The sequence below is a fragment of the Physeter macrocephalus genome, unplaced genomic scaffold (assembly GCF_002837175.3).
Source record: "Physeter macrocephalus isolate SW-GA unplaced genomic scaffold, ASM283717v5 random_1500, whole genome shotgun sequence".
NCBI lineage: Eukaryota > Metazoa > Chordata > Mammalia > Artiodactyla > Physeteridae > Physeter > Physeter macrocephalus.
The window spans coordinates 3,412-25,000 of NW_021146499.1; the positions used below are offsets into that span (position 1 = coordinate 3,412).

General features: G+C 58.9%; 2 protein-coding genes and 1 long non-coding RNA gene across 10 annotated transcripts in view; 2 read left to right on the forward strand and 1 right to left on the reverse strand.

The window, feature by feature from the left end:
• Nucleotides 1-5,461, forward strand: part of LOC102993077 (putative ATP-dependent RNA helicase DDX11-like protein 8) — a gene marked incomplete at its 5' end in the record, with an annotated part of 8,483 nt that extends 3,022 nt beyond the window's left edge. The window contains 9 exon segments of the mRNA XM_028486715.2: nt 2,298-2,370; nt 2,687-2,790; nt 3,430-3,579; nt 3,843-3,911; nt 4,030-4,130; nt 4,480-4,564; nt 4,840-4,918; nt 5,088-5,242; nt 5,339-5,461. Coding sequence (XP_028342516.2) covers nt 2,298-2,370; nt 2,687-2,790; nt 3,430-3,579; nt 3,843-3,911; nt 4,030-4,130; nt 4,480-4,564; nt 4,840-4,918; nt 5,088-5,242; nt 5,339-5,368 — 846 coding nt within the window.
• An 812-nt stretch (nt 5,462-6,273) lies between these two features.
• Nucleotides 6,274-20,180, reverse strand: WASHC1 (WASH complex subunit 1). Of its 7 annotated transcripts, none has more exons than XM_028486709.2 (12): nt 19,897-20,179; nt 18,885-18,935; nt 18,592-18,745; nt 9,979-10,090; nt 9,622-9,768; nt 9,334-9,470; nt 8,945-9,080; nt 8,567-8,768; nt 8,317-8,472; nt 7,521-7,673; nt 6,736-6,804; nt 6,274-6,618 (listed from the first exon to the last, which is right to left on the reverse strand). In XM_028486709.2, the coding sequence occupies exons 1-12, from the start codon at nt 20,006-20,008 to the stop codon at nt 6,479-6,481; spliced, it is 1,569 nt and encodes a 522-aa protein (XP_028342510.1). In that variant the 5' UTR covers nt 20,009-20,179; the 3' UTR covers nt 6,274-6,478. The 7 variants fall into 7 exon arrangements, with proteins under 7 accessions (XP_028342510.1, XP_028342509.1, XP_028342514.1 ...); XM_028486708.2 differs by having other exon boundaries at nt 8,317-8,475; nt 19,897-20,178; XM_028486713.2 differs by lacking the exons at nt 18,592-18,745; nt 18,885-18,935; nt 19,897-20,179 and adding exons at nt 13,574-13,703; nt 15,298-15,459; nt 16,168-16,269 and having other exon boundaries at nt 8,317-8,475.
• Nucleotides 15,495-19,993, forward strand: LOC102988093 (uncharacterized). Of its 2 annotated transcripts, none has more exons than XR_008616820.1 (3): nt 15,495-15,981; nt 16,707-17,137; nt 19,906-19,993. It is a non-coding gene; the product is annotated as an uncharacterized lncRNA (long non-coding RNA). The 2 variants fall into 2 exon arrangements; XR_448387.3 differs by lacking the exon at nt 19,906-19,993 and adding an exon at nt 19,759-19,890.
• Nucleotides 20,181-21,589: the final 1,409 nt, after the last annotated feature.

Consider the following 21,589-nt stretch of genomic DNA (forward strand, 5'->3'; position numbering starts at 1 on the left):
TAAACATCTTTATTGGAGTATAATTGCTTTACAATGGTGTGTTAGTTTCTGCTTTACAACAAAGTGAATCAGTTATACATATACACGTTCCCATATCTCTTGCGTCTCCCCCCCTCCCACCCTTCCTATCCCACCCCTCTAGGTGGTCACAAACCACCTAGCTAGAGTCGCTGTTTTTGATGCTCAGATTCTTGGCCTGTGGGAACCCCTCATGCTGCTCTGGTCCCTTTGACACGGTCCCCTTAGTCTTGGGATGCTTCCCTGCTTTCAGCACAAAAAATGTCCCTGGCTCACCTTAACCCTTTCCTTGCCCCAGACCTGGAATCATTCATTTCTCCAGGGTGCCCTGGTTTCTTCAAACGGGGATTGGTACCTAGAAACCAACATCTGGGAGCCAGGGTGTTCACAGTGCTCCTGGGTCATCACCGTTTACAGGCCATTTCAGGGGACAGACCTAGGAATAGTTTTCAGACATTATGAGTCCACAGTGACATTTCTGTATCAAAATCACTCAGTCATTTTACTGACCTTACGTAGTATCTGTTAAGCTGCAGTTTGATTTCTTACCACATTAACATAATTACTTACTTGCTCTATCCCGAATATACTTAAAATAGTTTCAAAATTATACCAGTACTCTCGGACTTCCCTGGTGGTCCCGTGGTTACGACTCTGCACTCTCAGGGCAGGGGGAACAGGTCGATCCCTGGTCGGGGAGCTAAGATCCCACATGCTGCACAGCATGGCCAAGAAAAAAAAAAAAAATTATACCAGTATTCTAACAAGAGACTACTGATTGAATTCATTTACATGCATTTATCTTTTGCCTTTAAAGTACCCCACTAAGGATATGTGGTCATTAGTGATATAAAGTCACTTGAAGTCGAGCTTTTCTCTGTGTGGCTATGTTCTGAGTTTGATAGGGAGCTAGGCTTTCTTTCAGTTTTTGTTTTCAATTTTACAGTTTGCCTTTTTACTTTCTTATGTTCTGAAAAATGTCCACATCTGTATGGTTCAAAAGTCAAAACTATATAGCAAGACGTACTCAGAGTCTCACCTCTGTCCCTCTTCAAACCCTTCCCCATTCCCAAAGGTAATCATTTTTATTAGCTACTGGTCTATTCCTCCAGTGTTTCATTATACATATATATATTTTTGCAAAGATGGGCAACTATTTTTTTCCCTTTTCCTTTTTTTTTTTTTTAAACTATTTATTTATTTTTGGCTGCGTTGGGTTTTCGTTGCTGCACAGGCTTTCTCTAGTTGCAGTGCGCAGGGGCTACTCTTCAATGCGGTGTGACGGCTTCTCATTGTGTTGGCTTCTCTTTGTTGCAGAGCACGGGCTCTAGGCACACGGGCTTCAGTAGTTGTGGCACATGGGCTCAGTAGCTGTAGCTCGCAGGCTCAGTAGCTGTGCACGGGCTTAGTGGCTCCGCGGCATGTGGGATCTTCCCAGACCAGGGCTTGAACCCGTGTCCCCTGCATTGGCAGGCGGATTCTTAACCACTGCGCCACCAGGGAAGTCCCTTCCTTTCCTTTCTTACACTAAAGGGAGCTCGATCAGCTTTGACTTCCCAGCACGCTCTGGCGATCACACCTTACCAGTGCACAGGGCGGTCTACGTTCCTTCTGTCAGCTGCATGGTTGTCTGCTGGGGGAGACGGGGTAGCCCCTTCAGCCAGTCTCTCTTGCAGTGCAGAATATGACGGATAACCTCGCAGGGACTGTCCTTGCGCATATGTTTGGTTTGTGGAGCTGTACTTCAGGGGAGACGCCCAGAAAGGGGATGGTGGGTTAAAAAGTAAAAATGCGTCTACTTTGTTAAATGTTGTCCAGCTCCCCCTCCGCAGGGCTTGTGCTGTTCTGTGTCCCACAGGCGACGTATAAGAATGCCTGTTTCTCCAGGGAGTGGTCAGACTTTGGGATTTTTGCCAGTCTGATAGGTGAAAACCTGGAGCTCTTTAAAAATACAAGTGCATGTGTCTCCGCACTAGAGATTCTTATTCAGTAGTTTGGGCCGGGCCCTGACCACATATATATATATATATATATATATATATATGTTTTAAATCCCGAGGGGTGATTCTGTTGCGTAGCCAGGGGTCAGAACCAGCGTCTCAAATTGCCGTTCCCACAAGTGGTTTAAACGAGGCTGCCGACACTGGGTATCGTTATTTTGTTTCTTTTAACGAACCTATTACCAGCCTTTCCTTTTGCCTCTCTTTTCTGTCTTATGTACTTGTCGCCTCCTGGCCCAGACCTCTGGGAGACGACAGGGCCGGCTTTGTGGTCTGCAGGTGTCCGATTTCCGGGAGCAGCTGCTGGCGTGTGCCGGGGTGGAAGCCGAGCGCGTGGTGGAGTTCTCCTGCGGTGAGGACCCGTGCCCGGGGTTTCAGGGCGGGGCCCCGTGGCACAGTTCAGCCGTGTGCCGTTACCGGGCCCGGGGGTGGGGCTGAGGCCACAAGAGGGCAGCTTCACGCGGTCAGCTCCCTCGCGAGCTCCCCATCTCCGGGCTCTCCTGCTCTGTGTCCCGTGTCTGCACGGAGCGGCCTGGGCATCGCCGAGTCGGCCCCGTGTGGAAACGGGGTGGAGGGCGGGTGCTGTGAATTGCCCTTCCTAGTCTGGAAGACGGGGGCGGGGGGTGCCCTTCCTGGACTCCCCGGTCAGCCTCACTGGGTCTCGCCAGGTCACGTGATCCCGGCAGACAACATCCTGCCCCTCGTCATCTGCAGCGGGCCCTCCAACCAGCAGCTGGAATTCACGTACCAGAAGAGAGAGCTGCCTCAGATGGTCCGTACCAGGCAGCCCGCCTCCCCACGGCCTTTGCGGGGGCAGGAGGCAGACTTAGGGCTGGCGGCAGCCTGCCCGGGGCCGAGCATTCAGGCGCTGGGCTCTCCCATCACAGCTGGCACAGGGTGGGCAGGATCTAGAAGTTCACAACGGAAGGTCGGAGCCGCCTCCGCCGTCGTGCCTTCGGCTGTTTTATGCCTTCGGCTGTTCTCTTGAAACAAAGCTCCCGAGCGGCTGCTCGCTGCCTTTGGTTCTCTCGCCGTCTGGCTTTGTGGGCTCCGCCTGGGCAGGAATGCGGGGGTTGGGGGCACACCTCTAGTGGCATGCCTGGGGTTTTCAGTGCCTGATTTGTCACAGACGGGGCTTAATCCCCACCAGGATGTTGGGAGTTGGAGAAGAGCGGCATCCCACGGTGGGTTTTGGCTCTGGTGTGCCAGCACAGTGGTGTGTCACAGACGCTACCAGGCACCAGAAGCATCGTCGGGTGTGTGGTAGGGAGGGTGGCACATTCCGCCCCGGGGGAGCCACCTGGCTGTGCTCCCCCGCAGTCCCCCGTGGGTTGCTGTACTTGGCTTTGAGCCTTTTTGGGGGGGGCTTCAGGAATGGATCCGTGGCGGGTTCCTTGTCTTCCCTCCCTAGATGGATGAGACGGGTCGCATCCTCTGTAACCTGTGCAACGTGGTGCCGGGAGGGGTGGTCTGTTTCTTCCCCTCCTACGAGTACCAACGCCAGGTCCATGCCCACTGGGACAAGAGTGGCCTGCTGGCCCGCCTGGCTGTCAGGAAAAAGGTGAGCGACTGCTCAGCTGGACTTCGCACTTGAGAGGACGGCGGCACCCAGAGCTCCTCCTGGGATTTCTTGTGTGCGGGGGCTTCCGCTAGTTCCTTACCCCCCCGCTTCCCATCCCTGATAACCATCCAGGGGGTCTCCCCAAGGGCCCTGGCCCTGTGGGCTTCTCCAGTCCCCAGCCTGGAAAACGTAAGGCCAAGAGCGACCCAAGACCCAGGCATTCTGAAACCCTTTTCTGGGAGACATTATATGTTTACCTTCAGATATTTCAGGAGCCCAAGAGAGTGAACCAGGTGGAGCAGGTGCTGCTGGAGTATTCCAGGTGCATTAAGGTAAGAGGTGTAGTTCTGAGGCCTTGGGTCCAAAGGGCACGTGGCGCTGGCAGCTGAAAATACCGTGGTTGGCGTCCACGCTCTGGCTCTGCAGCTCTGCGCTGGGTGTTTCCTGCAGCACTGTGGCCAGGCAGGGGGCATGGTGACGGGGGCCCTGATGCTCTCCGTGGTCGGAGGGAAGATGAGCGAAGGCATCAACTTCTCTGACGACCTTGGCCGGTAAGCGGTGGGCTTCTCATCTCCCCGGCTCTGACACCCGCCCGTCTGGCGCCTTCTGAGTCCCCACCCGGGCTCACTGCTCAGGTCCGTCACCCGCGAGGCACACGGATGCAACAACTCTGGATTTGGCCCCTTGGGGCCAGGTGGAAAATCAGGCAGCCCCTAACTTGATCAGAACTCAGTTCCTTGGTCTAGACTGGGTATCTCCGCTGAGAAAACCCTCTCCAGGTGGTGGGGACGAGGGGAGGGAGAGGCGGAAGGAAGTGGAGGGTGTGGGTGAGGACGGCCCCCCTTGTCCGGGGCCTGGGCACTGCCCAGCTGCCGTGGCTCACGTGTGCCTCCGCCCTAGGTGTGTGGTCATGGTGGGCATGCCCTTCCCCAGCATCAGGTCTGCAGAGCTGCAGGAGAAGATGGCTTACCTGGACCAGACCCTCGTGAGTACCGCCAGTGCCTCGGAGGACGAGGGGAGGGGGCGCCCCACGGCCGTGACCTCCCCTTGCCCCGGGACGTGTGTGTCCCGTTTGCTCCAGAGCGATGGGACACCCCTCCACAGCCCGTGAGCTTCTCCATGCCATCACCTATCATGCCGGCTGCTGTGCCCGTGAGGCGCACAGGTCCCGCTGCAGAGCCCGGCTGTGTCCCTGTGGCTGAGAACGTTAGGAGGCGGCGAGAATCCCCTGTGACGGGTCACCTCCTTTGCCCTTCCCAGCCCCGAGCCCCGGGCCAGGCGCCCCCTGGGAAGGCGTTGGTGGAGAACCTGTGTATGAAGGCGGTCAACCAATCCATAGGTGAGCCTGGGGCTGACGCTGCTGGCGACATGGATGGCTGGAGAGTGAGGCGACAGGAAGGAGGGATTTCACCTGCCATCTCTCCAGCCCGAGGGCTGAGCAAGGGGCGGGGACACAGTAGAAAGGCACTGTGGGGGGAAGTAGAGCCCCAGCCTCTGTCCCCACCCAGGCAGGGCCATCAGGCACCAGCAGGATTTTGCCAGCATCGTGCTCTTGGACCAGCGGTACGCCCGCCCTCCGAGCCTGGCAAAGCTGCCGGCCTGGATCCGGGACCGCGTGCAGGTCAAAGCCACCTTTGGCCCCGCCTTTGCTGCTCTGCGGAAGGTCAGTCCTGCCTTTCTCTCCCGCCCCAGGAACCTCCCGCCCCCAGCCCCGCCCCGCCCCCAGCCGGTGTCTCGCCGTCTTTCCCTGTCTCCACAGTTTCATCGAGAGAAGTCTGGCTCTTCCTGACCGATGGCCGCACCGCCGCGCGTGCCCCAGGCCCTCCTTTCACCCCGCCCACTAGAAACGTTGTCTCGGGCCTGCTCTGCAGCGGTCCTGCCTGAGAAGGTGAAACCCAGGGGCGAGCGCGGTAGCCGCCTTTTGGACTCGGTGGGCTGCTGGGGCCCAGGGATAGGTGGAGAAGCCGACAGGAGAAACTGAGGCTGACCCTGAGGGAGCCGTGCCCCGCCACCCCTGGGCCCGTCCCAGGGCAGTTGCCCTCCCTGGGATTGAGCCCGTCTTCCACTCGGCATGGCCCGGAGTCCAGCTCTCTGACCTGATGCCCGGCTGGTCGTTGTGAGCAGCTGGGGAGGCCGCAGCATCTCCGCCCTCGCTTGCTTCTCAGTATCCCCGTTCTTAGAGGTGAGGGTCCACCCCCCCCTCACTAAAAGTAGCTGTTCTAGGCCCTTCACCCTGTCTCGGGAACTAAGAGCAGCCCCCGGGGCCTCTGCTCCCCGTAACCACCTTCTTGCTCTGCGTTGCTAAGAACTGCTCCCCGCTCCCGCCCGCTGGCCGCACTTCTTCCTGCAGGCCCGTCCCTACGCGGCTCCTGGCCCTGCAGCGGGGTCAGCTTCCCGCTCGGCTCCAGGTCCTCCCAGGAGGGGGCCCCTCCCCCCTCCCTCCCACCACCACCACCCCCACCGGAGCCCAGGCCGAGACTCCTCTTACCCTGACATCAGCAATTACGCCGAGGGCCATCGGGCTGTCAGCGAGGCTATTTTTAGCGATCCCGTGTCTGTCACTGAGACATATTTTCCTGTGTGGAAATGCCCCTCCCTGCCCCCGCCGCCTGAGACCCGGCCTGGAGGGACATCATCTGCGCTTTGTGCAGCTGTGGTCTCTTAATTAAAAGGGCGCTGTTGGTTTATGCTCGGTTCTTGCGTCATACTTCTTTATTGACTCATGTACTGTTTCTCCGCAAAGCGTCTCTAGGGAAAAGGCGTGCGCGCCGGCGAAGGGGGTGGGTGAGGCACAGGCAGAGCGCGGCCTCCGCAGCAGCTCCAGGCAACAGAGCCGGCCAGCCCTGCGCGGCCCCCTCCCTCCGGGGAGCCTGTCCGGGGATGAAGGCGGGGCGAGCCCCTAGGAGTCCCAGTCATCCTCACCCTCCTCTCCCGTGGCTGGCTGCAGGGGAGGCAGAGGCGGGATGGAGTCCGACATTCGGGCAAAGGCCCCTCCCGGCCCCTCACTGGCCCCCGGCGCGGGTCCTTTCCCGGAGATACCTGGGAGGGCAAAGGTGGAAGGTGAGGGGCTCGTCTGGGGCGCCAGTGACTTGAAACAGCGAGAAAAAAGGATGTGGCCGACCTCAGCCAGGAGGCAGCCGGCGTCCTGCCCCGTACCTTTGCGCCTCATGGCCAGCTTGTTGAAGAGATCGGACATCAGGTCCCCACCTCGGCTGGTGGCTCTCACTGCAACAGGAAAGCCATGGGGAGAGGATGAAGGGACCAAGGGTAGACCAGATCCAGCCTGCCTAACACCCTCAGGGCTCCATCAGCGTCCTCTGTGCTGTCAAGGCACCCGGCCCCTCCGCGGCCACGTGTCACCACAGCTCTTGGAGCTTTGGTCAGCGCTCGTAAGAACACGCGTAACCTCTGGGTAACAAGAGCCACAGCTACCCTGTGAGACAAGGGCACAGACGAGCAGCCTCGCTGGACAGATGAGGAATCTGGCCCAGAGAAATTAGGCAATTTGCTTGGGGTCACAGTGCAAAGCTCAGAAGTAGAGCTGGATGTGCAAGTCAGGCCTGGACTCCCAGGGCACCGCTGCTTTAGGCCCAGGTGTGGCATTTATGCCAGCGATGGGGATCCACAGCTGACGTAATCGAGTCTCAGAGGCCTAGAGAAGCAGGATTTAGCCAGGTCTCAGTCCCTAAAAATATCCCAGGTCCCTGAGCGTTTCCTGGACAACTGGCAGAGCCTGAGAAGGCTCTTACAGCTTGAGTGGCCGAGGCTCTGTCCCCTAAGGCGTAGAGAGGAAAGTCCCGCTAAGCAGGCTCCGGGAGCAGGAAGGAGCCCGGGGCCGGGGCAGCCCGCACGGCCCTGGGGACAGCGGCCGAAGGCCCCCCACCACCAGCGGGCCCGGGGACGGCGGCCGAGAGCTCCCCCACCCCGGCAGCGGGCCCCACCTTGCTCCTGCGCCTTCTGCTGCTTCTTCTCCAGCCTGCGCTCCTTGACGCTGCGGAGCTGGGCCTTGCCAATGCCCCCGGCCTGGCGGATGGACTCCAGCAGAGTGGCCCGGCCACTGGAGGGGTCGACCACTTCCTTGGGCGCTCCCTGGACTGGGGTGGGAAGGGTGCAAGGAAGACAGGCTCCTCAGGCAGGGCCTGGCCGTGCGGCTCAGAGGTGGCCCTGGGCAGTGTCTGAGGAAGGGCTCTTCCTCGGCGAGGCGGCGCCTCGGGAAATAGGGGCCCGGACGCTGCCTGCATCCGCCCGGGCTCGGCCGGTCCCTCTCCAGCCCCACCTGCTTCAGGTGCCACGCTGCACAGGTGGACCCTGGGAATCACCAGTGTACTGAGTGTCTGAACTTAACACAGGAGCCAACAGGGGGTTTCTGTGCCACTTCCGGGTGCTGGAGATGGACTGGGAGATACAGGAGTAAAACCGAAATCCTACAACTTAAGGGCCACGTGGATACTTTGTTGCTGTAGTTTTCCATGTCTATTAGTTGCCCCCTTTTCCCCGTTGGTTTAAGGGGGAATGGGGGGCCCACGGCGCCCCGTCCAGGCTCCACAGACATGGTTTGAAACTGCTATGTTATGAACCCAGTAGAACAAGATTTTGAAATTAGAACTACTCTGAAAATCTAGCATTTATGACCACTTAACTAAGCTACAGAAAATCCTTCAGGAATCCAGAAATGAGGGGCACCCTCAGAGAAAGCAGACCCCCCTCCCCGCCCCGCGTGCCCTATGCCACCGCTACCTGAAGGAGACGCGCCACCACTGTCATCCTCCCTGGCTGGCTGTCCCAGCGGGGCCACAGTCTGGGCTGGGGGCGGAGGTGGGAGAGCGCTGACCAGCAGGGCCGGAGCTGGAGGTGGCGGCGGCGGTGGCGGCGGGGGTACTGCCAGCACCCCATCTTCTAGGTGGGAAAAGCGTGAGAAGGTGCCTGCGGAAGAAAGTGGCCAAGCAGGGGTGCTCCCGCCCGAGTCCGTTCCCAGCTCTCGGCTCACCGGGCTTGAAAGGCTCAGCCACCTCCGTGTGGAAGGCAGGCAGCTCTGGAATGGCGCCAGGGGCCGACGGGGCAATGCCGGGGCCTAGATCCGCGCTGTACATGAGGTCGTCGGCCACGCCCGGCAGGTCGGGCAGGTAGGACGGCACATCGATCTCAGGCACGTGGCCCAGGTCGGGCACATAGAAGTAGTTCTCTGGGACCTGTGGGACCGGGGGATGTGGCGGGCCTCGGGCAGCCAGCGGCCTCGCGCGTCCCCGCCGCGGCCGGCCGGCCGGGGTGAGGGGCTCAGCAGGCCCCTGGCCAAGACCACACGGCAGGACCACGTCTCCTCCCCCACCTCTTCCCCTCCCCCGGCCCAAGCATCATCCCTCTCCACCTGCTGCTCCAGCTGCCCTCTCTTGCTGATGGACAACGGCGCGTCGAACAGCTTCTCCTCCGTCTCCGCCCCCAGCATCACATGGGTCTTTGTTACGGCACCAGCCAGGGGGTCCAGGAAGACATACTTTTTGTACCTACAGAGGAGGGGTGGAGGTCAGGAGGTCAGGCGGTCCGGCATCTGTTCTAGGCCCGTGGTCTGGACCACCTTTCCTACTTCATCGGGGCCACAATTCGTTTGTACCACGGCCTCCCAGGCCTTACCAAGCAAAACCAACTGGTCAGGAGCCTCCTGGCTCCCGGGGGGCAGACTTCTGCTGCCCCCAAGTCTGGTGCCCCTGGCCGCCCACTAGGCCAGGCCCCCCCGCCCCGGCCCCCGCCCGCGCTCACAGGTTCTCCGTGGTGTTGAAGAGCAGCAAGGAGCTGACGGAGCTGATGTTGCTGGGGAGACCCCCCAGCCCCTCCTCGGCCTCATCTTCAGGCTCCGCCTTGGTGCTCACACACACGGGGAAGTATTGCAGCTTCTCCTGGGGTGGGTGACGGGAAATGACCGAGGGATGCTGGGTTTCAGCACCAGGCCCGAGTGGCCTCCCCCACCGCAGTCAGAGTCCTCTTGGGGGACAGAACCCTGCGATGGGCCTCGGTTCCTCCCCAGTGCCCAGGTCACCCCCGTCAGACCTGTAGGGCTAGCTCGTCCAGGGGACGGTGCTTGCTCTGGACCCTGTGGCGGGCACGCCTCTGCAGGCCAGGGTCCTGGGCCCCCGTGAAGATGGAGCTGTACTCCTGCAGGCGCTCCGGGGCAGGGTACTTGGCACTGGAGAACACCTGTGTACACGGGGAGCCTGAGCAGTTCCTCGGGGGCCTGAGGAGCTCCAGACAGCCTAGGTTGGGGCGGGGGGAGGAATCCTGGGCAGGAGGAAAGCTCGCGGTGTGGCTGGAGCAGGGAGCTGGCAGCCTCAGAGGCATGGCGAGAGGGGAGGGGAGGGGGTTTCTGGGGCTGCCGACCAGCCAGAGGGACAGGGCCACACACGCTACCTTGATGGCCTTCTTGCTGCCCTTGATCTTCTCAATCTTGGCCTGGGCCAAGGAGACCCTCTCCCCAATGGCCCGCAGCTGGCTCCGGCTGAGCTCTACTCGCTGGGAGATCCTGCCGCCGGAAAAAGAAGTCACAGGGGCTGAAGCCTGCTCCCCAAGCCCCTGCAGCCTCCTGCACCCCTTCTGCTTTCAACGGCAAAGCCGTGAAGCCAGGGGCTCGGGTAAGGGCTGTTGCCTAAATTTTTGTTTGTGTTGGCGTGTTTGTTTTGGCAGTGCCCCAGAACAAGGCATGCGGGATCTTAGTTCCCCGACCAGGGATCGAACCCGCATCCCCTGCAGTGGGAGCGCGGAGCGCTAACCACTGAAGCGCCAGGGAGGTCCCCGGGTAAGGGCTCTTGAAACACAGCAATACCTGCTGTCAGGCCCGATCTTACAACTGCCCGGGTGACCTCTACCAGGACCATCCAACCTGAGGCGTCTAGGAGCAGACTGTATTAAGTTCCTCGGAGCTCTGGGTAGGGATGGGCAATCACCTCGGCCCCCAGTTGGCACCCGTACGTGCCACCCGGAGGGACGTGGTTCCTGCCTGCCGTGGTTCTCAGCCTCAGGCCCAGGGGACCAGAGGCAGAATCGTCATGTCTTCCGCGGAGGAAACCGGAGCTCAGCAAGGCTGAGCGACAGGCAAGGCTGGGCCTAATTCAAGTCCTGGAGCTGTCCACAAGGAACTGCCCGGCACAGAAGAGGCAGCTTTGGGTAAAGCCAAGTCCCCACGTGGCTCTCGTGGCTGTGGTCGGGCTGCCTAGGGGCTGCCGCCGCGCCCTCCCCGGATTACGGCGCCCTGCTACACCCCCTGCACACGCCACACACCGCCTTGGCACGTGGCCTCTGCCGTCTCCTCGGATACCCGCACCGCTGGTCCCTCACTAAACCGAGCCCCTCGCCGAAGCCTCCCCGACCACAGAACCTAAAGCTGCGCCTGTCACTTTCCAGCCCCAGCCGGTTCTTCCGTTACACAGAGCCACCTGTCGCCACACGTCTCCTGTGCACTCCTAGGCTGAGGGCTTTGTTCCCCGCTGTGTCCCCCGAGCCTGGAACAGCGCCTGGCACCTGCAGGGGTCCCTCTGCAGTCACCGAACGGCTAACACCACGGGCCCCAAAGGTAAACGCACACGAGCCTCACTCGCGTTACGCAGCAACACGAGGTGCTCCTCGCTGCACGGGGACTCCGGCTCCCCTGCCAGGGCGTCCTGCGCCCGAGCGCTCCCCTACCCCCAGGGACACCTGCCTGTGGCCACCGTGCTCCACATCCACAGCGGTGGTCACATCTCCACGTTCACCGGGCAGGAGTGAGCACACAGCGAGGCACGGGAGACGAGGCAGAGGTGCAAGCTCAGCTCCCGGGGAACGGCCAGAGGACACAGTGAGCGGATGGCCGAGGAGCGCCGCGGTCCCTGGGGTCAGAGGCCACGCGGCCAGGGAACTCTAGGATTTCTTTCACGGTTGAAGTGAATAGTCAAGACTCTGGCCCAACCTTCTTAAACCACCCCCACCAACTTTAGAGGGTTTTAGCCCCCAGAGAACACACCTGATCGGCCAGCTCCACAACCCAGGGGTCTCCACCCCCGATGAAGTCTCCTTGGTTACTCCTGGCCCCTCGTGTGCAAGGGCTCGGGGACGCAGGGGCTGGCCTTTGAGCAAGGACCCAAACCAGCTTAGTTTTCCTTGACAGGCTGGTCTGAGTGGGGCAGCAAGGCAGACAGAGAACAAGAGGCACGGTTTCCTTCCGGGAGAGATGCAGAACCAGCAACCTGTCCGAGCCCCAGTTTTCCCGCAGGGAGACCAGTCTCCCTGCTTGCACACAGGCCAGTTCCTGTGGCTCCAGGCTCAGCCCTATGCTGCCCAGGGCTGAAGCAACCTCACAGTTATGTAACCGCTCCACTCAAAGGTGCCATGGAGGGTGGGAGCGACGTCGGAACTGGAGCCAGACACAGCCGGCTCTGTCTGGGTCTTCCATCTGATTTCTCCAAGTTACAAACATCAAGCTTAACAATGAATCCCGGCAAATTTCCGGAATGGGTTATTAAATAGAGGGTCGTAAGCAATTTGAAATGGAAGAGGCGGATCCCCGGGGCCAGCACTGTTCTAAATTCATAGCATTTCTTTTTTGACTAGGTTATTAGACTGGCGTATCAGGGGAAAACCTTAACACACAGTGCAGCTTGAGTCAGCAAGGATTCTGACAGCTTCTCACAAGATCCCGTGGACAAGGTGGAGCTGTGGGGGCCGGAGGAGAGCACACTTAGGCAAAATCAGAGCCAGAGAACAACAGCGCCCCAAAGGCACGGCTGAAGAATGGACTGATCTCAGCCTTGCACGAAGGTCTCTGGCAGGGCGCCGCACACTCATGCGACCCTTGATTAGTAAGCTGGGGGTATCAAATGGGGAGGCCCAAAAATGGTCTGCACGACGGAATCAAGACTCAAGGGATCTTGAAAGGCCAGAAGGCCAGAAAAGATGAAACTGATAAGGAATGAATGTGAAGCTCAGCATTCAGGTTTAAAAAGTCAGGGGTACAAACACAGAGGATGGAGGTTCAGCAGGAGTTCAGGTGAAGGAGGACCTGGAGGTTTCGGTTACCTATGAGCTAAAAGCACGTTAAGCAGCTTGGAAAGGAAGTGAGATCTCAGGGCACACAGCTCCTGAGATCTTTCCCACCTTCTTTCAATAAATAGGGAACGTCCACTCTCCTGGAGGAACTACAGAGAAAACAGAGCTCATCTATGCCAGACGCCCACCTCGTCCACAGCTGTGTCCCCTTCAAACTGGTTCCACATGTTAAGGGGACTCTGAAGTCCCTTCTAGACCACAGGGTCCGTCTGATTCACAGCTGCATCTCTAGCACCTGGGACAATGCCTGACATGTAACATACTGGCCGAATACACAATGACAAGCTAACGAACAACTAGAGGAGGGTGATGAGGAGGGTGATGGTGAGAAGCTCACATCACACAAGATAACTGAAGGATGTTCTGGCTAAAGATGAGATGACTTTGAGAATATGAACATCCCCTTCAGATATCAGAAAGATCACAAGTACTGTCAGGTTGGAAAGCGATTAGACTTAGTCTCTGTCACCCCAGAGAGGGAGCTGCACTGCAGCCGGGGGGAGGAGTTACATGGAAACAGACCTCAGTTCTGCATAAGGAGAACTTTCTCGTAAACAGCTGCGTGGCTTTGCCAAGCAATCAGATTCCAGCTGGATGCCCACCTGTCCGGGATGCTCCAGGGGAGATTTCTGTGTGGGACGGGGAATGGAAGATGGGATTTCCAGGGTTCTTTTCTTATCCAAGAGTCTGGGATGGCTAAGTAACGCCTTGCTTGTTGACAAAGCCCCCAGGCAGCCCAATCTCAGGCCAAGGGTGAGAAAGAGGTTTCAATTTGTGTGTCATCTCTACCCTGGCAGTGACAACGGCCTGGAAGGCAGTGTTTAGGAAGGCCTGCTGGGCCGCGTGGGGGCTGGGACCAAGAGCCAGGACTGATTAGCAACACCCACCATGAGCGGGGCTGGTGGGCGACTTGTTTGCCGCTCCTTACCTAGAGCCCCTGGCTTGGTGGCTGGCTTCAGGCAGGTCAGTTTCCAGGCTCATCACTGGAGCCACGTCCCTACAGCATGTCACCAGGACACCAGCAGGGAAGGAACTGGCTCAGTCAGTCTGCTGAGAGCCTGGGACAGAGATGCATCAGATAACACACATCTGCTCTCAAGGAGATAAGCAACTACAATGTCCCAAACACCTGGAGACAGCAGCAGTGTGGCCTTCAGCCAGTCACTTAACTGAGCTATGTCTCACCTTCTTCGGCTGAAAAACAGAAACCGTAACTTCCACATCGTGGAATTGCTGTAAAGGTCAAAGTGAGAGACTGGATGTCTCATGAGCTGTACAAGCCGACATGTCCCAAGAACTTGGTCGACATTTACCTTTACCACCCACAGACTAGGAGGGGTGAGGGGCTCCAGGCAGTGCTGAGCAGACACGGAGAAAACAGTTCCAGATGAGGAAACAGCACTCTGCAAGGGAGCATCGCGGAGGGTGGAGCGCAGAGGGCCCCTCTGGCTGGGGCCTGGGGTGTGAGGTGGTCAAGGTCAATGACGCACCTAGGGGGCCAGGGCAGTGCCTGGGCTCCGTGTCCCCACCACCTCCAAAGCCGACCCCATGACCGTATGGGAGGGTTTCCTAGGAAGCCGCAGGCCCATGGCCCCCCCGCAGGGCTGCCACACCCTCCAGTCATCACACCAGTAAGCTGCTGTGACAGGGCCACTGCCCTGGCCCTAACTGCTGCTTCTCCTCCCCTCGCCAGCCCTACCCCCGCACCCCCCAGCCGGTCCCCTGAACAGCTCTTGCTTTCCCCTTTATCTTCTCCACTCACTGGGGTAATTAAGAATGATCTGCTAATTATGCAGGCAGCTGATTGAGGCCTCCGAAGCTGGGAAGGCACCAGGTGCTGATCAGCAGGGAGAAGGGGGGGGAGTGGGGAGGGTCAAGGTCAATGACGCACCTAGGGGGCCAGGGCAGTGCCTGGGCTCCGTGTCCCCACCACCTCCAAAGCCGACCCCATGACCGTATGGGAGGGTTTCCTAGGAAGTCGCAGGCCCATGGCCCCCCCGCAGGGCTGCCACACCCTCCAGTCATCACACCAGTAAGCTGCTGTGACAGGGCCACTGCCCTGGCCCTAACTGCTGCTTCTCCTCCCCTCGCCAGCCCTACCCCCGCACCCCCCAGCCGGTCCCCTGAACAGCTCTTGCTTTCCCCTTTATCTTCTCCACTCACTGGGGTAATTAAGAATGATCTGCTAATTATGCAGGCAGCTGATTGAGGCCTCCGAAGCTGGGAAGGCACCAGGTGCTGATCAGCAGGGAGAAGGGGGGGGAGTGGGGAGAAAGGAAGAGGAGAGGAAGGGAAGAAGCCTTGCAGAGGCCTAGAGGCCAGGCCGGGCCCGGGGAGGGCAAGGGACAGCAGCCACGGCCCCCCCCCCAGCCACAGTAGGCCCTGCCCCACCTGCTGCGCCTCTGCCGTCGTGGAGGTCACGTGGGGCAGGGGCGTCTCTGGGCAGGTACCCTGGGGCTGGCTTCTCCCAGGTGATGACGGGCAGGTGAGGGCAGGTCTGCTAGGCAGGAGGACAAGCCAGGGAGGGGCTGCAAGGAGCGGGTCCCAGGGCCCGCGAGGTCCCTGCCATCCTCTGGGTCTCTGCACGCTCCGCCCACCGGGCCGAGCAGGAGGAAGGAACCGGCTGGGGATGCTGATCTTCCACGCGCTCACCTGCCTGGGGGGGCTGAGGGGCTGGGCCTGCGCCTGAGCTGGGGGGAGGCGGGGAGCAGAGACATCAAGCATTTCTTCTCCGCCTGCCGCCTCTCCTTGGCGAGAGGAGCACGTTCAAGGGGAGCGGTTCCAAGCTGGGGTCACATCCCGCAGCAGAAGCCCCTGAGAACAGAGGAGCCCCTGCTGCAGAATGGGGGGCGGGGCTCGGCACTCCCCACTCCCTGCCGTCCCCGACTCCTCCCTCCCCTTCATCCTGTTCCCAATCTGTCATCTTGTCCTGTCGTTATTCCATTTGCAGTGTCTCCTATCCGCACCCCCTACCTGCAGCCCCCCTGGACCGCAGCCTCTCCCTGCCCACAGCGCGGCTCCCCTCCTCGTCCCAGGGGACGGCTGCCTGATGAACCTTCCCCAAACGCGTCTGTCCCACCACTTCCGGCTCAAGAACCTATCCGGGCTCCCAAAACCCTGGGCTCCAGCTCAAAGCCCCGTCCAGCCGGGCGAAGCCCCACAGCCCTGACTCACATGTCCCAGCTCTCCCTCAGCCACGTCCTCTTGCCCGCTCCTTCCACCAGGGACCCACCCCAGCGGCCAAGGAGGGCTCCCGAGGGCACAGGCACACGGAGGGCTGACTTTCAGCCCCGTCCTGCAGTGAAGGAGTGGCCCGTTGGGACAGGCGGCACTCAGGTAGGTGCTGAGGGCCCCGCGGCCCGGGGCGCACCACCCTCCAGTCAGGCCTCAAGCCTTTGGCACTCATTTCCGGGCCCCAGCGGAGGGCCCTCAGGCGGCGTTCCCCACCCCGCCTCGCCTCGCCAGCAGAACCCGTCCCGAGTGGCCCTGTTGGCACCCCTCCCTCAGGAGGCCTCCCCTGACCTCGGGGAGCTGGCGCTGGTTTTCCTCTCTAGCATCTGCTCCCTCCTCGTTCGGTAACAGCCTGCTTCCTATGGGGACGCCATCGCTCCCACAGGCTCGGTCCGCACTTTGGGTGGGGCTAAACCCAGGGCCTGGGGGTAAGGCATGTGACCAAGGTCTGAGCCAGCTGCTGTGTCACCCTCCCCGCCACCCTGGCCCCAGCCACTGGCTCTGGGACGGCCATGAGAACCAGGCCAAGCCAGTGGGAGGGCGGGACTTCCGAGCGAACTGCTGCAGAGGAAGACATTCCTTCCTGTGGGACCTGAGCCTGAGTACAAACTCTGGGCCTACGGGTTACCTTGCAAGAGCGAGCCCTGTCTGGGAATGGGGCCAACCCCGAAGCAGCGAGCAGGGATGGGATGAAAGCAGAACCGGGTCCTGAGGACAGCATTCAGCCCTGCAGCTCCAAAGGCTGCGCTATGGACTGGTTACTTCTGCTTATTGGTCTGGGGAGTCTGACTGATAAATGTGCTGCCAGTTCTTGTCTCTTTCTCCTCTAGGCCCCTAGGAGCTCACACAGCTCACGCTACGCGGCTCAGAATCAGCTCACTTGGCTGTTTTCCCATCCTAGACGACGACGTCCCTGAGGACGGGAACCCCATGCCACACACCATTAGTATCCCTCTGACCTGAATGCTGGGCACGTGGTGGGGGGTCAATGGGGGGACCTGGAACCCAGCGGTGAGGGGAGCCTGGACACAGGTACCAGGCTCCTGGGAGCATCCTACCATCCCTGGGCCGTGCCGAGCCTATGATCCACCAACTCGCCACTCCGTCCCCATGCGACGGCCTTGCTGCCCTCTGCTCACCCCACCCAGGGCCAGAGGGATGTGCAAATGCCCACTGGTGCCAAACGCCGGGAAGGGAAGGAAAGTATGCTAACAATCCAGCGTTCCCCTCACGGAAAGGCAAGCATGCAGTCACAATCCTGGTGAGGAAACACAAATATTTCTGATGGAGTGTTTCTGGCATCCGTTTCAATCACAAGGTGTGGGGTGGCCATAATCTGGGACCAATGGCTCTTAAAGGCCTGTGTCCTCTGGCTTACGTGTTCCTTGGGCATATTTAGCACAAAAATTAGCACAGAAGGGGCACCTAACACTTTCTATAACTACTGATAGCAGGTTAATGGAGGGCCAGAATAGGCAGCAAATGAGCAGAGATGATGTCACCAGATAATAGGAAGGAACGTTTACTGAATGCTTACTATATGCCAGGCACTTCAACTCCTTGGCACGTTTCAATGCATTTCATCTTAACAACAATCCTCTGAGGAAGGTACCATTATGATTGCCAATTTATAGATGGGAACACTGAGACTTAGCGAGGTTAAGTAACTTGCCCAGGGTTACAGAGGGGAAGCCAGATTGGAGCCCAGGAAGTCTGCTCCAGAGTCAACCCCCTTAACTACTTCGGGGCACCGCCTCGGGTACAATTACATCCGGGATAGGCGTGAGGCAGGCAGGTGCATTAGTGGGCCGCTCAGAGGCAAAAGGGTCAGGTGGGTCTAACGTCTGGACTGTGTCCAGCTGCAGACGATGACTCCACTGTCTGCCCCCACTGGGGAAGGCTTCTGGGAAGAGGTGGAATTCCAGTTGGTGGGGGAGGAGACTGCATGCTGCAGCGTCGCAGCTCCTGGTCTGGAGTACAAGCAGGGGACTGTGTGGGAGACCTGACCAGGAGAGGGACTCGAGTCAGGCAGCCAAATACTCCAGCCTTCAGGGGGCACGGTGTGGGCACCCACGAAGAAGCAGCTCTACGCCTCTCTCAGCTTGCTCATGGCCAGAGAAAGACAGGACCCGTGTACAGGACACAGGGTTGAATGAGTGAATACACTCAGGTCAGTGGCGGCACACAGTTAACGTGATGCAAATATTAGTTGTTACAAAAATATTAAAAATAGGTTTTACCACAATTGTAATTAACTAACATGCAATTAATCCATTAGAGTCTGTCTCTGCTGCTGGAGTATACCCTCTGGCTGGGCAGAGATGCTGCCTCAGTCGTTGCTGTAACTAAAGAGAGTAGCACAGAGCCCTGCACACAAGAGGTGTTGGATGAATACTCACTGACTGCGGGAATAAGCGAAGGAACAGGGCCCCCCAGTGCGGGGCAGAGCATGAGCTGGGAGAGCTGTACCACCACTGGGTGGATGCACAGGGAACCCAGGGGCTCAGAGGGACAGGAGGTAGTGAGCTTTTATGATAAAATTCGAAGCTGGGCACCCAGCTCGGCCCCTTGGGCACCGGAAAGCCAGCTGGGTCCCCCTCAGGACCAAGAATCACCAAAAGGGGTGCTCTGAGGGGGTGCATTCTGGGCTTGGAGAGGCGACTGCCCAGGGTGGGGAGCAGCCCCCGGTCAGGTGAGGATGGCAGTAGCACCCACCTGCTGAAGATGTCTCCGGAGACCTTCTGTAGGTGCTGTAGGGCGTCCGCCACCTGCTGGATGGCCTCCTCTCGCCGCAGGTCTGGCTGTATGAGGGGCACCGCGTAGGTCTGATCGGCCAACGGACGCTGGGTCCCCGTGGGGGTCATGGTGCCTGGGGGTGGGAACTGAGCATCAGGGCTACCCGCACGCCCACCTGCCACGGGGCCAGGTGACGGGCACATAGCCCCCCGCCCAGCAGTCTGCACGGGGGGCGGGGGGGCACAGCACTGGGTGGGAGGCTGGGAGCTCACAGGAGCTGGTGCTCTGCTGATGCTTGTTGGGTGAACGAGGGAGGCGAGGTGCTAAGGACCAGAGACGAAGGTGAAGCATTCAGAGGAGGTGCAACACTGACTGGCTGCCAGAAGGCACTTGGAACCCCGCTAGGCAGCCCTTCCCTACCTCATCTCACTTCAACCTCCAAAGCCTGGATGAACAAGAAAGAAACCCTGGCTGCAGAGTGAAAAAGAGGGAAGCGTTTGGGGGGAAAGCTGCCTGTGTCAACTGCCAAACGGTACCCGGGTCTGGGAAAGCCCAGACAATGTGGACTCGAGCGCCCTTCTCACTCTGGCCCCTGAGGATCTGCTCCCGAGACGGGACAGGCAGTGGCTGGAGACTCCAGGGTTAAGGATGTCTGGGCTCTGCTCTCCAGGCCAGAGCTAAGGGGGGCCAGGAGGAAGGAGGGGCACATGGGGGCAGCGGACAGGAAGGAAAAACACTCCTTCGAACTGCAAGAGGGGGGCAGTCAGTCTATTTATACTGAGTTTAATTAACTCTGCTCCCTGGTGCCACCAAAGCAGCAATCACACTGCAGACGGCACTGATTTGATTGGCAAGAGAGGTATCGGGCAGAATATTAAGGCACCAAGCCCCTAGAAATAGGCCTAATCGCAGCCCCTCGGTAGAAGACAGTGGGGAATACATTAAGCAGGCCTGGCACTGTGCCCCAGACCTGCTCTTCTAGGCACTACACTGGGGCCCCTGGTTGCAACAGAGGTGTGGGTGGGGCTGGGTAAGTGTGGCATGGAGGGTTTAGGAGGCTTCATTTGAGTTTCAAGTGCTGTGTGACCTGGGGTAAGTCGTTTGCCTTCTCTGAATCTCTCATTCTTTCCATTTCTCATCCTACAGCCTGAGAATGGCACTGCCCTCTGAGAAGTGGTTATTCTCGATGTCTCACGCCAATCTCCTCAGCAAGCTGGAGCTTATCCTCTGCTCCTTCTGTTGGCCTCCCCTGCCCTTCCTTCTACCCAACTTGTTCTTGCCTACCCTTCCTAGGCCAGCACTTCTCCTGATCCGAGATGACCACTCTGCTCTCCAAGTTCTTCTCCAGCAGTGAGCTCCTCAGCTTCCTAGACCTGAACCTGCCGAGAATCCTCATCAGGGCCCAGGAGTAACTCACCTCCCCACTTCTCTTCCCACCTATCAAATGACCAAACTGGAGCCAGCTGATCCCAAACCACCTGAGGAACCTAACCCTCTGGGAACTCGCATGCCTTTCAAAAATCCCCACCCTGTCCCTCTTTGCATTTACACTGATGCAAATCTGCCTGGAGTCCTCACTTAGCTCTGTACCTCAGTTTTCCCATCCGTAAGACAGAGAGAGAGTAAAAGGCAGAAAGAAGGTACTTTCTGGGCTCATCCTGTGATGCATTCCTCGTGGTCAGTCACCACACCCTGTGTGTGTGTCCATGCACGACGGGGTACAACAGGCACAAAGCTCCTAAGCAAGGAAGGAGCAGGTCTGTTCAAGAATTAAGAAACAGTACAGCTTAGTTGAGCACTACTCATTCTGTCTGCTGACAAGTGCTCACCAGCTATCAGGTGCTGGCCATGATCACAAAGATGAAGAGGACGCTATACTAGCTGTGAAAACAGCCTGGAAAACAATTAAACAGCAGGTGATAAGTGCTCTAATCCAGCCATGAATCCAGTGCTAGGGGACACTGAGGAAGGAGTGAGTGATAAACCCCTTCTGGGGTCAGGGGAGTCAGGAAGAGCTCTTAGCAGAAACTGTACCTCCCTGCCAGACCCAGGGAGCGCACCCCAGGCAGAAGGGACAGTTGAACAAAGGTGTGTAGGGGAAGGGCAAGTGGTTTGGGCAATGAGGATGAAACCATCCTTGGGTAAGTAGCCAAAAAAGAGGTCGGATTGTGAAAAACACTGAATACCATGGCAAGGCGTGTGGACTTGAGCCTGCAGGCCAGGAATGAAAGCCTCAGGCCTGTCGTCCAACATAGGAGCCACTAGCTACATGGGCTATTGAGCATTTGTAATGTAGCCTGGGTGTAAACTATACACCAAATTTCAAACTTCCTAGTAAAAAAAGAATGTAGACTATCTCATTAAAATTTTAAATACTGATTACATGTTGAAATGACCATATTTTAAATACAGTGGGCTAAATAAAACACATCACTAAGTTAATTTCGCCGTTTCTTTCTACTTTTAAAGTCACATATGTGGCTCGCATAATATTTCTATGGGCCGGCGCTACCTTAGAGAACCTGGTGAAAACCGTGGATTCCCCCAGAAAAGTGAACACAGAGCAAACCCGCTCTCACAATGCTGTTGATAAATTTCGAAGTGCTCGGGATCCCTCCCGCGACCCACGCACGACACCCAGCTCGGCTGCAGGCAACTGAGACCCAAGCAGGGTTAAAGCGGTGTGGGGTCATCCAGGGGCCGGGAGGGGTGGCCGCAAAAAGAGGGTCTGAGCATCCGCTGCAGCTCGTTTCGAGAGCCGGGCCCTCCCCGCGAACCGACAGGGGCGGGGGACGCCGACCCGCCTACTGAGGCCCAGGCCGACCCCGCGGGGCGGCCAGCCAGCCGGCGGCCGAGGCGGAAGTCACCGGGCCCGGGCCTCCCTCCTCGGCTCCCGGCCCGGCGGCGTCCCCCGGAGCCGCTCCCGCCTCCTTCCGTCCCCTCCGCGACCGGCCCCCACCCCCGCCCCGCGCGTCCC

Coding starts and splice junctions, on each gene's coding strand:
- WASHC1 (XM_028486708.2), bottom strand. CDS start 20,008: ATGAGGATTCTCGGCAGGTTCAGGTCTAGGAAGCTGAGGAGCTCACTG. Junction 18,936..19,896: donor GAAGTGCTGGCCTAGGAAGG/GTAGGCAAGAAC, acceptor TCTGGTCCTTAG/CACCTCGCCTCCCTCGTTCA. Junction 9,081..9,333: donor TTCAACACCACGGAGAACCT/GTGAGCGCGGGC, acceptor CCTCCTCTGTAG/GTACAAAAAGTATGTCTTCC.